Source organism: Phaenicophaeus curvirostris, chromosome 4 (genome assembly GCF_032191515.1).
Source record: "Phaenicophaeus curvirostris isolate KB17595 chromosome 4, BPBGC_Pcur_1.0, whole genome shotgun sequence".
NCBI classification, from domain to species: Eukaryota; Metazoa; Chordata; class Aves; order Cuculiformes; family Cuculidae; genus Phaenicophaeus; species Phaenicophaeus curvirostris.
Genome location: NC_091395.1, coordinates 30,841,617 through 30,858,380, shown reverse-complemented (window position 1 = coordinate 30,858,380; position 16,764 = coordinate 30,841,617). Strand labels below are relative to the sequence as shown.

The 16,764-nt window shown below is 45.8% G+C and overlaps 1 protein-coding gene across 1 annotated transcript in view; it reads right to left on the bottom strand.

Annotated features, from left to right (window-relative positions):
* Nucleotides 1–16,764, bottom strand: part of SCD5 (stearoyl-CoA desaturase 5) — a 36,968-nt gene that overhangs the window by 6,994 nt on the left and 13,210 nt on the right. The window contains exons 2-3 of the mRNA XM_069855672.1: nt 9,980–10,110; nt 2,322–2,527 (exon numbers count right to left, since the gene is read on the bottom strand). Of these exons, the coding sequence (XP_069711773.1) occupies nt 2,322–2,527; nt 9,980–10,110 (337 nt within the window). The remainder of the gene's footprint in view (nt 1–2,321; nt 2,528–9,979; nt 10,111–16,764) is intronic.

The following is a 16,764-nucleotide window of genomic DNA, read 5'->3' as shown; positions in this document are numbered from 1 at the left end:
TCCAGCAGTCCTGGCTGACTGGGGAAGTTCCACTGGACTGGAGGCTGGCTGATACTGTGCCCATCTACAAGAAGGGTCGCAGGGAGGATCCCGGGAACTCCAGGCCTGTCAGTCTGACCTCAGTGCTGGGGAAAGTCATGGAACAGGTGATCTTGAGTGCTATCATGAAGCACATGCAAGAGAACCGGGTGATCAGGCCCAGTCAACATGGGTTCACAAAAGGCAGGTCTTGCCAAACAAACCTGATCGCCTTCTATGACAAAGTGACTCACTTACTAGACGAAGGAAAGGCTGTGGATGTGGTCTTCTTGGACTTCAAGTAAAGCCTTTGACACAGTTTCTCACAGCATTCTGCCTAGGAAACTGTCAGCCTCTGGCCTGGACAGGCACACACGCTCCTGGGTTGAAAACTGGTTGGATGGCCAGGCCCAGAGAGTGGTGCTAAATGCTGTGAAATCCAGCTGAAGGCCAGTGACAAGTGGTGTCCCCCAGGGCTTCATGCTGGGTCCAGCCCTGTTCAATGTCTTTATCAATGACCCGGATGAAGGCATTGAGTGCACCCTTAGCAAGTTTGCAGACAAGACTAAGCTGGGTGGAAGTGTGGATCTGCTGGAGGGTAGGGAGGCTCTGCAAAGGGATCTGAACAGGCTGGACCACCGGGCTGAGACCAATGGCATGAGGGTTAACAAGGCCTAATGCTGGGTCCTGCACTTGGGGCACAACAACCCTATGCAGTGCTACAGACTAGGGGAAGTCTGGCTGGAAAGCTGCCTGGAGGAGAAAGACCTGGGGGTGTTGGTTGACAGCCGACTGAATATGAGCCAGCAGTGTGCCCAGGTGGCCAAGAAGGCCAATGGCATTTTGGGCTGTATCAGAAATGGTGTGACCAGCAGGTCCAGGGAGGTTATTCTCATCCTGTACTCGGCACTGGTGATACCGCTCCTTGAACACTGTGTTCAGTTCTGGGCCCCTCATCACAAGAAGGATGTTGAGGCTCTGGGGCAAGTCCAGAGAAGAGCAACAAATCTAGTGAACTGCCTGGAGAACAAGTCTTACATGGAGCTGCTGAGAGAGCTGGGGTTGTTTAGCCTGGAGAAGAGGAGGCTGAGGGGAGACCTCATTGATCTCTACAATTACCTGAAAGGAGGCTGTGGAGAGGAGGGAGCTGGCCTCTTCTCCCAAGTGTCAGGGAACAGGGCAAGAGGGAATGGCCTCAGGCTCTGTCAGGGGAGCTTCAGGCTTGACATCATTAAAAAATTTTTCACGGAAAGGGTCATTGGTCACTGGAACAGGCTGCCCAGGAGGTGGTTGAGTCACATCCCCTGGAGGTGTTTAAAGGATGGGTGGATGAGGTGCTGAGGGGCATGGTTTAGTGATTGATAGGAATGGTTGGACTGGATGATCCAGTGGGTCTTTTCCAACCTGGTGATTCTGTGAAAACAGTAGAGCCTGCTTCTTGTGGGATGCTATTGTCTTGGAAAAGACAATAGCATAACCAAAAGGAGCTGCAGGAAACCACAAGGGAGCCTTTGTAAATAGGCACTCCCAAACAAGGATCCAGTAAAAGCAACAGTACATGGAGGGCAGTGAATCCCTCACCTCTGGAGCTCTTCTGATGCAGGGGTAATTCTGCCAGTGCATGGATTTCTCCAACGCAAAAAACACACTGATTTCTGGACTCAGTTGACTGCTCCCCTCACCCAAAAAATCCGTAAATTCATGTGGTTTGCTGAAATACCTTGACCAAATGCTTGCGGGCAGAGATAGTCATCTTGTGCTTAAGATACAGGCATTTACACAGAAGATAAAGTACGTTGCTCAATGTGTAGCAGATCGAACTAGGTCTGTGTTACTTCTCAGGTGAGATAATTAATCCTGTAAAGAATTACAGTCTTGGGAGATGGGAGTACCTGGTTTGCACTGGCCCACGGGTGCCAAAGAGAAGTTTGCAGATAAGTTACGCACTTCTCGCATTTGAGCAGATAGTGATTATAACATTTGCTCTAATGAACAAATAAGGCAGCCGAGGTCCCAGCAACTTCTGCTGTGGCTGTTTTCACAGCCAGCCCTGACTTTTTGGAAAAGCAGAGGGACAAGGACAGGGCTTGCTGCTTGAGCAGCAGAACCTGCAAGGACAGTCAGCCACATGGCAATAGTGGGGATCAGAGCTAATGGCAGACCTAATGCCTGCAATCAAGGTGGCAGGGATATCTTGGGGAAGAAAAGGGAAAAATAAAAATAAGCAAGGAGCCATAAATAGGCACTCAGGTGGAGGGAATTCTCCACCCTGCCACACACAGTGGCCCAGCACTCCAACTCACTTTCTTTGGAATCTGACGACAGGATCGTCCAGCAGGTCAGTGAAATCCAGTTTCCTCCCCTTCTCTATGACATCCTGGTGCTTGCGCATGAATAGCCAGCCAATGTGGGCGAAGAAGAAGCCACGGCGGGCATTGTGGGGGTCTGCATCTGTCTCCGAGTACTTGTGGTGCACACGATGGTCTCTGCTCCATTCATAGATATCATTCTGCACAGAAAGCAAGGAAGCGGTTAAAGGAAAGATGTCAGGTGCTGCTTCAGCAGTACCCACCTCCAGCTCCTTCACCTATACAGAAATAGTAACAAGCTCCTCTCTGATGTTATTGACTAAAGACATCCTGAGAGACCCCAGCTTTGCAGCCAGCCAGTCCATCAAACTGTGCCTGTCAGTGCCCACACAGGATGGGAGCCAGTGACACATTGGACACGTCCCAGGGCTGGAGACAGCTGGAAGCCAGTGGCCTCTTGGGAGTTACCATCATCTGTCTGCCCTGGTCTTGTGTTCTCCCTGACTGTTTGCTATCTGAGGATGGACTTTGGGCTGGAGGGCCAGGTATATAAAGGTTTACAGTGTTATTTTATGACCCAGCCACAGGGGAGCCTACATATTTATTTTCAGGGCACTACTGTGCAAAAGCACTCTGTTTTAGCATCCTTTTTTAAAGCTGGTTGCAACTGATTACTACTGATGCCCTGCAGGCACTAATGCATCAGTGAAAATGGGACAGAACTTGTGGAACACTACATGTGCCTTTTCCTGACCTGAACAGGAGCAGAACTTGCTCAGCCTTTTGAAGGGATTTATCTTTCACAGTAACACCAGCATCTCCATTTAAATTACTGCCCTGTTTGCAGGGATGTGTACAAGAGGACAGCCTTCCAGTACTTGTGGCTATCAATGGCTACAGGCTGGTCAGAAGGGACAGACCGCGTAGGAGGGGTGGAGGTGTTGGCCTCTATCGCCGGAAAGAGATAGAATGTGAAGAGCTGTTGTTGAATAGTAGCCACAAACAGGTTGAAAGCTTGTGGGTCAAAATTAAAGACAGAAGAACCAACAGGAACCTTGTGGTTGGCATATGCTACAGGCCACCCGATCAAGGAGAGCCAACCAATGAAGTCTTTTTCCTCCAGCTACAAGTGGCTTCACGCACTCAAGCTGTCATCCTTCAACCACGCCGACATATGCTGGAAAGCAGCACGGTAAACTGTAGGTGATCCAGGTGACTCCTGGAGTGCATTGAAGATAGTTTCTTAGTCCAGCTGATAGAGATCCCCACCCGAGGAGATGCAATACTGGACCCTGTGGTCACCAACACAAGTGAACTCATCAGCAACATTAGAATCAAAGGCAGCATGGGCTGCAGTGATCATGCACTGGTGGAGTTCAAGGTCCTGAGGGATATGGGACAGATGAGGAGTATAGTCAGGAACCAAATTTCAGGAAAGCAGACTTCCAGCTCTTCAAGGAATTACTCGGTAGGACCCTCTGGGACATGATCCTCTGGGACAAGGGAGCGGAACAGAACTGGCAAATATTTAAGGATGCTTTCCATAAAGCTCAGTCCCTGTATGTAGAAAATCAGGCAGGAAAGGGAAGCGACCAGCGTGGTTGAGTTGAGACCTGCTGGTTAAACTAAGGAAGAAGAGGGAACTGCAAAGATACAGGTAACCTGGGACGTGTATAGGGATGCTGCCCAGTTGTGTAGGGATGAGGTCAGGAAGGCCAAGGTGCAGCTGCAGCTGAACTTGGCAAGTGAAGACTAACAAGAAGGGCTTCTACAGGTATGTCAATCAGAAGAGGAAGGTCAAAAAGAACATACCCCCACTGATGGCTGGAAATGGTGATCATGTATCAACAACCAAGGAGAGAAGGGTGAGGTACTTACCAACTTTTTTGCCTCAGTCTTCACTGATAACCACTCTCCTCACCCGCTCCTGGGTCATGGGACAGCAAGATGGTGACCAGGGAGGTAAACCCCCTCCCACAGTAGAGAAGGATCAGGCTTGTGACAACCTGAGGAACCTGAACATTTATAAGTTTGCGGGACCTGATGAGATGCATCCCAGAGTCCTGAGGGAATTAGCAGATGTGGTTGCCAAGCCACTCTCAAGGATATTGGAAAAGTCACAGCAACCAGGAGAAGTTCCTGGTGACTGGAAGAAGGGTAACATTGTGCCCATTTTTAAAAAGGGTAGAAAAGATGACCCTGCGAACTACTGACCTGTCAGCCTCACCTCTGTGCCTGGGAAGATCATGGAACAGATCCTCCTAGAAGCTATGCTAAAGCACACGGAGGACAGGGAGGTGATTAATGGCAGCCAGCACGGCTCCCCCAGGAGCAAATATCCCATATAACCAACATAGTGGCTTTCTGTGATGGGGTAAATGCAGCAGTGGACAAGGGTAAACCGACAGATGTGGTCTATCTATACTTCAGTAAAGCCTTTGACATGGTCTCCCACAACATCCTCCTCTCTAAATTGGAGAGATGGATTTGATGGGTGGACTATTTGGTGGATAAGAAACTGGTTGGAGGGTCATATTCAGAGAGGTGTGGTCAATGGCTCGAAGTCCAGATGGAGATCCATGACAAGTGGTATCCCTCAGGGGTCTGTACTGGGACCGGTGCTGTTTAATATGTTTATCAATGATATTGACAGTGAGATTGAGTGCACCCTCAGCAAGTTTGCAGATGACACCAAGCTGAGTGGTGTAGCTGCCACACTGGAAGGACGGGACATCATCCAGAGGGACCTGGACAGGCTGGAGAAGTGGGCCTGTGAGAACCTCATGAGGTTCAACAAGGCCAAGTGCAAGGTTGGCCCACAATCCCCGATTTCAGTACAGGAAGGGGGATGACGTGATTGAGAGCAGCCCTGCAGAGAAGGACTTGGGGGTGCTGGTCTATGAGAAGCTTGACATGAGCCATCAGTGTGCGCTCGCAGCCCAGATGGCCAACCGTAACCTGGGCTGCATCAGAAGAAGCGTGGCCAGCAGGTCGAGGGAAGTGATTCTGCCCCTCTAATCCTCTCTTGTGAGACCTCATCTGGAGTACTGTGTCCAGTTCTAGGATCCTCAAAGTAAGAAGGATATGGAGCTGTTGGAACGGGTCCAGAGGAGGGCTACAAAAATGATCAGAGGGCTGGAGCACCTTCAGTACAAGGACAGGCTGAGAGAGTTGGTCTTGTTCAGCCTGGAGAAGAGAAGGCTTCGAGGAGATCTTATAGCGATCTTCCAGTACCTGAAAGGGGCCTACAGGAAAGCTGGGGAAGAATTATTCATAAAGGCTTGTGATGATAGGACAAGGGGGAATGGGTATAAACTGGAGAGGGGCAGATTTAGACTAGACATTAGGAAGAATTTCTTCATCATGAGAGTGTTGAGACACTGGCACAGGTTGCCAAGAGAAGCTGTGGCTGCCCCATCCCTGGAGGTGTTCAAGGCCAGGTTGGATGGGGACTTAGGCAGCCTGATCTAGTGGAACGTGTCCCTGCCCATGGCAGGGGTGTTGGAACTAGATGATCTTTAAGGTCCCTTCCAACCCTAACTATTCTATGATTCTATGATACTTAAAGGGGTTCTACAGGAAAGCTGAGGAGGAGCTGTTTATCAAGGAGTACAGTGACAGGACAAGTGGTAATGGTTTTAAGCTGAAAGAGAGCTAGATTAGGTAACAGGAAGAACAGGAAGAAATTTTTTACTGTGAAGATGGTGACACACTGGAACAGGTTGCTCAGGGAAATGGTGGATGTTCATTCCTTGTAAGTGTTCAAGACCAGGCCAGATGAGACTTTTGAGCAACCTGGTCTAGTGGAAGGTGTGCCTGCCAACCTTTAAGGTTCCTTCCGACCCAATCTGTTCTATGGTGCTATGGCTGAGATATCAAAGGAGATGTGCCTGTCTTATGGAAAAAAAAGTCTTGCATTTGCAGCCAGGCTGGAATAAAAGTCTTAGACCTATAATGTCAGCTCAGGATTGGATCCAGATCAGATACAAAGCAGGTTCAGCCCTGTCTCTACTCAAGCTGCCAGTAGATGTGGCTCACTGAAATGTCTTATGGCTATAAATGGTCTTATGTGCATTGTAAGGAGGAAGGGATGGATGGCAGTTTCAGACTTGGATCCATAAAGTGAGATTTTTCTGAGTTTACTTAGCCAAAGAAATTTCAGCTTCCCAGTTTGCTCTGCAGTTGCACTGGCTATTGGATTAAACTGATGGGGCTTGAAGTGGTGCCAGGCTATTAGTATAGGACATTGCAAGCACATACAACACTTGCAAAACTTAGGCCACACGCTCATCTATGAATTGAATTGCCCAGCACCAAAACACGGAGTATGCTTTTTTCCTGCTATTTCCACCTCTGCACAGCCAGAGAGTACCCAAGCAGTAAAACCCAAAGGAAGGCCATTCTTGGTTTGCTTTTATGAACCATAGTAGCATCCCACAATCAGCAACTACAGCAGCTTTGCTCCCAACCAACAGAACTGAACAAATTACTTGTGGTGTCTGTGAAGTACCCATAATGTGGCAGCCATTATGGTATTGAATATACTGCAGGACACAGTGAACCCAGGCTAAGGATAGCTATGTGTATCAATATTTGGTGAGACAAAAGTCCTATGTTGAAAGCATTGCAGAAATCACCACTCTTTCTCTCAGCTGCCAACATTTGAGAGAAGGCACTGAGGGTGAGTGGACCCTAGGAACGACTTCAAAAAGCACCGAAAGAATCTTGCTCAAATGCCTCTGTGTCCAATTTCAGCCTTGCAAAGATGCTCTCTGTCTGCAAAAGCCCACAAGGGACAAGTCAAGAAAAAAAGCCCTGGAAAGATGGAAAGATCTCAGCTCCATTGCACTCAGTTGTGCCCAGCCCTGTAGTGTTGTTACGCCATGGCTGCAATGACATTGGGAGTGGACTCAGGCTGAAGAAAACATTTTTCTGCAGCTGATTCAACTAAGCCATTGAGAGGAGGCAGCAAAGATCAGGTCCTTATCAGTGCTTCAATATGTCACACTTTAAATATCCCATTGCACAACAGAACAAAGTAAACAGAGTGAAGCAAAGAAAGACAAACTCCTCAATGAGTACAAGGCAAGATCGTTACCTTGCTGCCATCTTATTTTTTTCCAGCAAAGAAATCAAAGGGAACAAAAGTTTCAAGTGGCTTCAGTGGGAATATCCAGAAGACTGGAAAATGTCAAGATTAAGTAGTTTAAAAATAAAAAGAGTTATGCAAGAAGCACACCTAGGAAAAGTCTTCTTCCTTAACCAGATATATTTTTTTCAAGTGAGAATATTGATCAGTTTGTCACAAAAGCATTTAATAAAATTATTTGTAGGAAAGCAGATAACCACGTCGAAGCAATGATACCGTGAGAAGTTACCTTGGCTTTTTATACCACAACAAATACCTGCAGGGCTGGCAAAAACACGAATCCCCAGATGAAAGGGTTAGGAAGCTGTGAAACAACTGGACTGCATCTGATTAAAACCCACAAAGATTAAGAATGGATAAAGGACAGAGGCCAGAACTGTTGGCCATAAACACATCAAGAACTTGAGCACGTGTAAATATTCTCCAAGCAAACTAATAGCAACCGTTTTTCAGGAACATATCACTATTGATATGTTTCAAGTAAAGACAGAAATGAAATCCCTTCCAAAGCAGAGAGCAGCAGCATCGTACTGTGACAGTGATGCACACATGAGGTTTTATTATCAGATCCACAAATTGGGCTGTGTAACAACTTCAGTGTTACGACATGAATTTACATACACAATCACCGTTGCTGCGCACAAATGCTCACAGCACAACTTTAGCTGAACAACACAGCTTGTTTCACAGAGATAGCCAGGAACAACAGCACAGTGCAGTTAACAGAGAAGACACCAGTACACCCAACTGAGATGCTGAAACTTAATCACTAGGAGATCAAGTAGGCATAAGCCCCAGGCATTACCTGTTTCTGAAACAGACATGTGACAGCAAGAAGCACAGTCTTTCAAAACTGTGAGAGCTTCACTCTAGATGGAGAGAAGAAACACAGCTCAGCATGCTCCAATAATAAGAAAGGCACTGGGCAAAAAGACAAAATAGGCTATATATGATGATATTTCAGAGGAAGTACAGCATGCCACAGCATCAAGTCACAATGTGTCACAGCAGAATGTCAAGGACTGTGTTTCAAACCGCAGACAAAACTGTTCCTTCTCTTTTGTCTTAAACGGCTGTTTTCAAATCATGCTTTGAGATGAAGTGGTTAAACCATGTCCCCCTTCTGCTTGTTGGGTGAGGGGGGACAGGACATAACACAGTTTCCCCTGTCCTTCAAGAAGTCTATTTCCTCAATATTCAGCAACCAGCAATGCTGGTAACTCCAAAACCACCTCCTCCTCCCAAGCCCAAGATGAGGGAGAGGGACCTGAAAGCTCATTCACTGCTTGTGGTAGTGTAACAGCGCTTTAGCAGGCAATTGATGTCATAGCCACTAGGAGCAGGCTTCAGGCTACTTAAAACTTTAGGAATTTTGACTTTTATTTTCTTTCCAATATGAAGGATGCAAAGGTGTCTTGAAGCTACACTTGGGTTAATTCCCTGCCTCAGAATCACACCATGTCCTCAGCCAAAAGTCATGATGAGGACACCGCAGCTGAGAGCAAAATCCATACCAAGGTGGGAGAAGAAAGCAATGAAATTCCGATGTGCAGGCTCACTACAATCAGCTCGACACATTAATTTAAATTACTTCAGAAAGATAAAATTGGCTGTAAAACAAGAGAACAGTACCAGACGCTTCTCAAAACTCAAGCCAGTTGTTTAAAATGATGAGCAAAGAGCTTGTAAAGCTCTGCAAGGAACTGAGCAGCACAGACCTGGAATATGGCTCAGAATAAAGGTAGATTTATGTGGACACAGTCCCATATTCAGGCAAAAGCATTGTGCTTTTTGTAAAGTCTAGGGGGATTAACAAGGTAATTCTTTACACCTTAAAATAATAAATAAGATTAATCAAAGATGATAAATGAACAGTACAGAAGTAGATAAAAGGACTCTTCATCCTCTGTCAAGTTATATGAATGAGCAGTTAACCAAACAGACTGAAGGGGAAAAGCTAAAACTCAAGGCACAACACACATGTGGTACTCTGTGCCACAAGAGTTTACATCAGCCAAGCTCTATAAGCTTAGTGCTACTACAGATTCCTATATTTATTTTGAACAGCCAAAGGAGTAACTAAATTCACACTGGTTCTGGGCTAGCTTCTACCAAGAGCTGGGTGTTACACAAACATTTTTGAGATTGAAGATTGCCTATCAGTAAGCACAACAGCTAGTAACACATTTCTTTGTGAATATATTTGAATTTTACTGGTGAAAAATGCTGCATAAAACAGTGAAAAAAAAATAAGATGTGAAAGGATGCCAGTTGTCCATTCTGGGCACATCAAAATCTCCAGCTGCGCAAGCGGACTAAAAGACTTGATCATAGAGACACATTTGCATCAGGTTAGCCCTTACAAAAGTTTCCACATTGTCCTGTGAAGTGTGAGGCCTGGGCCCATGCCACAGATAGGCTGCTGTGGTGCTGAGCCCCTGATCTGAGCACATTCAGCTTGGTCCGTATGAAGAAGAATCTGGACAGGCAACCACAACTCTACCTGGAAAGCCATGGAGTTAGCTGCAGCCAGAAAGATCCGCAAAGGCAGCTTGGCTTTGTAGGAACGGTGGCTCCACAGGCGATGTGCACCAGCCGTCACACCCAGGGCAGTCATCAAGAAACAGAAATATGCTGAAAGACACAAAAAATAAAACAGAGGATGTACCAGGGGCCAAATGCCATATTTTTTGCTTTCTTTGATGCAAAGATTATCTTTGACCCTGCCTGCTGACACCTGCAGGGCCACACAAATAATAAAGTTAGGCAGACAGGAGGTGCGGTTCTCAATCCCAGCTCTGACCTGTAGCCCCATGAAACAACGACATTTACAATCAATAACCAATGTTGTTATTAAATAGGTATTCTTTTTATACAGCACTGGAGGTGCACTGGGATTTGTCCTCAGAGTGCTTCTACACAACAGTGATTTCAGAGAACCTTATATACACAGATGTGTCTTCATAGTCCATTTTTTTCCACGAAATGACAAGCACACCTTATTCCTGGAACTTCATTGCATGTCCAGGGGGCTAAAATTAATCCCACCCAGAGTTGCTAAAGCTTGGCCATATCTGAGCAGTTAGTCTCAAAGATTCTGACAAGAAGACAAGGGATGTTATCGTTATCTTAGTTGTTAATCTTCTTTTAACACATTGCACTTGACATTCCATCTCACCATGTACAAATCAGCATTTCACTCAGGTATACAAGTGTAGCAACAACTCTAACAGGACTCCAGCAGCCTCCTCTAGTCAGGTCTTCACTAGAGTCCAATCTGTCAGCTAGTTTAAGAGCATCGTGTCTTGCCCCTAAAGATGTGACAGTTTCCACAATAAAAAAACTTCTCTTATGGGGAGCTTCTGACTCTGTAATAAAAATGCACCAGGAAGCAGAGCATTTGCCATCTGATTCTGGAACTGTGTTTCTTTCCCTTAATTAAAAAATTGGCCAAATAAACTTGTTTTGACCACTTTTTCAGATGGCCAACAAAACACAGGAGCATGTCTGTTCCTTACTCACCACACTGGTTCCAGGCTAGACACATACCCCAAGCACATGCGTCCCACAGTGATAACGCTCCCCCTGTTTAATGAATAGCCCCACCAACCACCATCAAAGCATGGTACAACTCTGATTGTCCTTTCAGCAGGGGCCACTCTCACACATGCTGTGGCCAGTTAACCCTGCATTTCAAGGGGCAATGTGAATGGCTGGCTAGGGCAGCAGGAGGAGACAGTGGACCTGGGACTGCCTGCTGGAATCATGTGTCTGTGCACTGATTGCTTCTCCTTTGATGTGTTCACTGTTTTTCTCTCCTGTGCCTTTGAATTCTTGTTCATGGATGATCCACAGCCCAAGTTGTCTTGACTTGCAACAAAAGAGGAGACTATGGGAAAGGGTTGAAAGAACAGCGCATCACAGCTGCTCCTCATTTTGGAGAGAGACCAGAGGGAAAATGGGAACAACTAGGAGGGAAGTATTACAGAAGTTTCAAATAAACTGTACCACTTAAAAACACTCACATTCAAGCTATTCAGTTGTAATGATGGCTCCCTCCCATAGGTACTGATTTCTCATACCGTGCCTAAAGAGTACAGGCTCATTCTACAAGTGTAAAATTAAACTGAGAGTGGATTAAAACAATAAGAATACTATGGAATGAGTACTCAAATCAGTTTGCACAAGCTGAAGTGATGAGCTATTTACCCAGGGCTCCCTGCCACCCTATAGGGATGCGTGGTACACAGGCATGTTTTGGTTACAAATATCCATTTCAAATACCAAAACAGAGTCACCAGAACAAAAAGGGAAAATCCTGTCCCCCGAAGAGGGTTTTCTATTTGTGTCTGTGTCTGCACAACAGTTTGTCCAGCAGAGAACCCTGTTTGACGCACAATAGCTAAAAAGGAATTCACAATCAGCTTTTCCCAGTAGGTCTTTGCAAAAAGAAAACAAAAATATGTATATGTAGGTGGGTGTCTACTGTCTCCCTCTATCAACTCCCAGTGCTTGAAATTACAGCATCTAAGAGAAAATAGAATAGAAAGATATTTGGTAAAATTATACCAACCATATTTAATGTTAATATATCAGCCCTGTGGCCTGAAGGAGTAAGTGGACCTTATGCACACCACTAGTGGATCCATCAAAAACAGATTTACCCAAACTACTGCATATTATATACGTGGCTCAAATTCCTGTTACCTCCCACACTGCAAACCAAAGCTTTCCTACAAAATGCAATGGACAAATAGAGTCAGAATGGTCCCAGTAAAGATGATGCATCTCTAAAACACATTTTGGACATCACCACCAGAGGCAATTCTCCTTTTCAGCAGCCTGCAGTGTTCAAGCTACTCCCAGGAAAAGCTCATCTGTGCAGCTAGGTCCAGTATACTTAAGTCTATAGCCAAATTCAGACTTCTGCCAGTTTCTTGAAGTGGGGTACAGAAACGAACTGAAAATAATGCATTCTCTCTGCACATTATTTACAGATTTTGTTGAATTTACAGATTACTCCCAGATCAATAAAAATGCCAACACCCAGTCTCCACTGCAGTTCTTGCACATACCTTGTCAGTGCAAGGACTTGGACTCTGTGAAATTAGGGAAAACATACAGAGCTCAGCTTAACAGAGACCCACTCCACATCACCAGCAAGGCAGCAGAACGGACAGCAGTATGCTGGGAGTCTGCTCTAGGGCCTATGTGCCACCCTGTGTCCATACCTTTGAACAGCACCTCCCAGTCTAGGCCCCCATCCCAACATCATTCCCGATTTACACTTCCAAGAAGCCCTGGGCTACAAATAGGAGCAGATAAAATGTTTCTGCAGGAGTCCTGTTGCTGCGTAGGGGGCCTCACACGCTGGCAACCATGAGCTGGCAACCTCAGCTCTGCTTTAGGGCAGGGACTGACTGGTGCTGTGCCCCAGCAAAAGGAGGAGGATGCCTATTTAACAAGGGAAGAGCCGGCATGCCAAGTTCTCTCAGTGGCCATGGTTGAGAACAAGTTGTCTCTCACCTGCATGGCTTGGCAAGCAGAAAGGCCAACTAAGAACATGCACCAGACTGAGGAAATACCCTCAAAGCATCCCAGAAACATGCCACCCAAAAAGGGATTTCCCAGGGCTTCCCTGGACAGCAGTCACAAGCTCTGCCCTCGCCAGCCCTCCAAGGATTTACCAGCCCCAGCCACTACAGCACCAATCAAGCTAAATTGGCTGGGGCTTATACCTACACAATTTGCCCTTTTTTTTTTTTTTCTTTGCAGAGAAGGAATCATAACAGCAGAATTTTTCCTAATATAAATCCTGAGAGCCGAAACATCCCCAGTAAACAAACAAACAAACTCAGGAACCTGGTGACCAGAACAGAAACAAAAATCCTGTTAGACTGTACACTGTACAGTGATATCAGACCTCTGTGGTTCTTAAAGGAATTAGGGTGCCTGAAAATATTAATCTCCCACTAATTCCCAATGTATAAGTAACCAAGATGACAAGTATTCGCTGCACAAAGATAGATCTCAAGCTTTCCTTTGCAGAATATTATGAACTCAAACTGAAAATCAGACTATAAAATATTTGATTTTACGTTAATGCACACACAGCTACATTAACTACATGAGAAAAGATCCGCTATTTACCTGTCTGGCTCATTTCCAGGGGGCTGGGGAATGTGCATAGGGTGAACATCTCCATGAAACTCAAAAGGAATACACTGCAGAGTAAAGCAGCTCAGTTAACAGTAATTTCCCCTTATACTGAAAACTCCCTCTTAAATCTGTAACTAAGCAGGTCTCCTAAGGAATAAAGAGTAAAATAATTCTTTTTTCTTGCAGAAAAGGGGGGAAAAAACCACAAGAAAAGTATCAATAAACAACATTGAATCCAAACAGTTAACGACATAAGTTCTTTTTAATTTAGTAAGGCACTTAATGTACAAAGAGGAGGCCACTAAAATAGCCTTCTGCATGTTTTAGTGAGCAAACCCTGCAACTGGGATGACTTACCAAAGCTAAATCACACTCAGAAGGAAACCACAGCATTTCAAACGTAACCTGTCAACCAAATGAAGATTGAGCTATGCTGTCTGTTTACACATGATCACAGGCCACCACAAGCACCGCAGAGTTTGAATTCAAAAGCACAGCTGACCATCTTGTTGATAAGGAATAATAAACTGCTTTTCCTCCCCTCAAACAGTGCTGCAGGGTTGTCAGGAGCACAGTTCGGGAGAGAGCTGTGTTGGACTGTGGCAGAGGAGGTTGTCAGCAGTCACTGATGATGGATGTGAAGGAAGAACAACAAGCTGGCATCACCCTCACTTCCCTGAGATGCCCAGCTGTGAGGCCAAGAGGCATTTCCACGGTGCTGACCTCACTGGGAGGCCAACATGGCCCCAGCACTGACTGCACAGAGAAGGCTGCTTGTGGAATGTGGGGGAAGGGGGAAGGGGGAAGGGGGAAGGGGGAAAGAAAATGAAGCCTTGAAGAGGAAAAAAATGAAAAGCAAAAACTAATACAGCAGAAGAAGCTGTCTGGAGACACCTGTGATAAGAGAGGAAACGGAACAGCCAACAAATGAATAGATCTGTGAAAGACAGTGGGATTAAGGTATTTCTTGGTATTGTGAAAACCAAGCTAAAGCTGTGCAGCTCCATTTCACACTAAAGCCAGAGAGGGAGGAGGAAGATCCTTTTAAGACATTTTCTGATAGTTTATTCAGTTTTTCACTGAGCTGCTGGCAGTGAGCCATCTGTCTGGCATGGAGCTAAAGTGTGCCACTGGGCTGGAAAGGCATCCCAGCGCTGACTCCACAGCTATGTGGTCCATCTTATGCCTGCACTAGGGTTCTCCTGCCAGATGTGGGCCCAAAATCAGCTCCTCCTCAGCATCAGCTCCCAATTATCACATTCAGTGTGAGAGTTCAGATCTGTTAATGCAGCTCATAGAATCATAGAATGGTTTGGGTTGGAAGGGACCTTAAAGATGCCCATGTGCCTTAAAGAGGCACACCATCCTCACATACCTCTGCATCTTCTGGATACTGCAGCATTGCATGGGCAGGTAGGTTCCACAGACCTGCAGGCCTCTTTTGGACCTTTACTCCTACTTTTGCTACTGTTAAATTGTTTCTTTCGAGAATTACTCAGAACAAGTGCTGAATTACCTTCCCTAGCTCTTAGGATGGTGTAGGCATGCTGCAAGCCATGCTTGTTGCCCTCCAGAGTAATAGCTAGCTTGGCCTGGACAGGTGGCGTGGAGCCCCAAGTTCACATAGTTTTAGAGGATTTCAGCTGGCTATGGCCTGCTTTGAATGCCTATCAGCTCCAAGCAATGATTACAGGAGCTTTAGCTTTGATCAAGACTGCTTTTCTCCCATTTTATCTAAACATGCTGGCTTCAGGACAATTCCCTAGAAACGTAGCCTCTAGATCTCCTTTTACAGTAATGGTGACAGACATGCCCACAGCCATCCTCAGCTATGCCTATCCAGGTGCCCATTGCAGCCAGGATGGTACGCACAACTGTGCAGAGAGGCCCAGGAGGTTACTCTGATTCCATCACCACACCAGGAGAATCCTTGAACACAGCCTACCAAGCTGCAGCACTGGCCAGAGCCCCCTAGCAGGGACAGAGTGCTACCCCCAACACACACAAAACAAGTGTCACCAGCCAATAGCTGTAACTGCCATCTGAATTAAGACTCAAAACTCTGCAGGGAGATTTAGGGTTTGCTGCATGCCCAGGGGAAGCCCAAGACCTAGGTGCAACACGTGAAACAGCAGGCGCCAAGAGCTCTGGGCTCCGCACAACTCAAATATCAAGTTCAGAGCTGCCTTTGACTGGACAGTAAGCTAGGATCTGTTTCAAAGAAGGATGAGAGCAGAGGTTTTAAGTGGTTTCTTCCTTGTTTCTCCCTACTTTTTCTCAAGACCCCAAGGCAGAATTACTCTTAAACACAGGAATTTTACTCCCTTCTTCCACTGTCTCAGACATCCTCCCTGCAAGCTATGCAACACACAGATCACGAGTTAATGATACAAGCTAGTGTGAAAAGCCTCCATAGGGAGCAGGGTCCCAACACAACACTCCCCTCAGCCGGTATCACACTCCTGTTGCTGAAGCTCTGCAGAAACATAAGGTCTGACAGGAGCTTTTCCAACCATGAGCTCACTTGATAAAGCACAGCATAAGCAAAATCTTTCTGAACTGGAGCAGAAGGAAAAGCATTTAAAAATGGGAACAAAGAGGAAGAGGGGAAAGAGAAAACAAGTTAGCCTCTGCAAAATGACAAAAGAGAGCATCAGTACACAGGGAGAATTTGCAAAAAAGACAAGATATACAAGGTCAAACTACTGTGCAAAAGGGGATCTAGCAGGTTGCTAGGCTTCCAAGTACACTGCGCCTCTGCACAATTGCTATTTATGGGAACATGCCATAATCAATACTTAGAAGATTTTTATTCAACATCTTTATTAATGACCTGAAACAAAGGCAAATAGTGTATTAATTACAGCTACAGATGATGTTAAATTTGGAGCAGCAGTGAGAGAGCTAAGAATCACAAGAGGAACCATGCAGAAACAGGGAGAATAAGGCTCAAAATAAAGATCCGCCTGGATGGAAAAAGCAAAGTAATGTAGCTTGGGAGACGATAACTGCAGACAGAGATCTGCAATGAGGATGAGATACTTGGAGAAGTGGGAGCCTGCAAGAAGGATCACCAACAGCTCATAAATATTCTCAGTGTGCAATGTGATAAGGCAGCAAAACATCAGT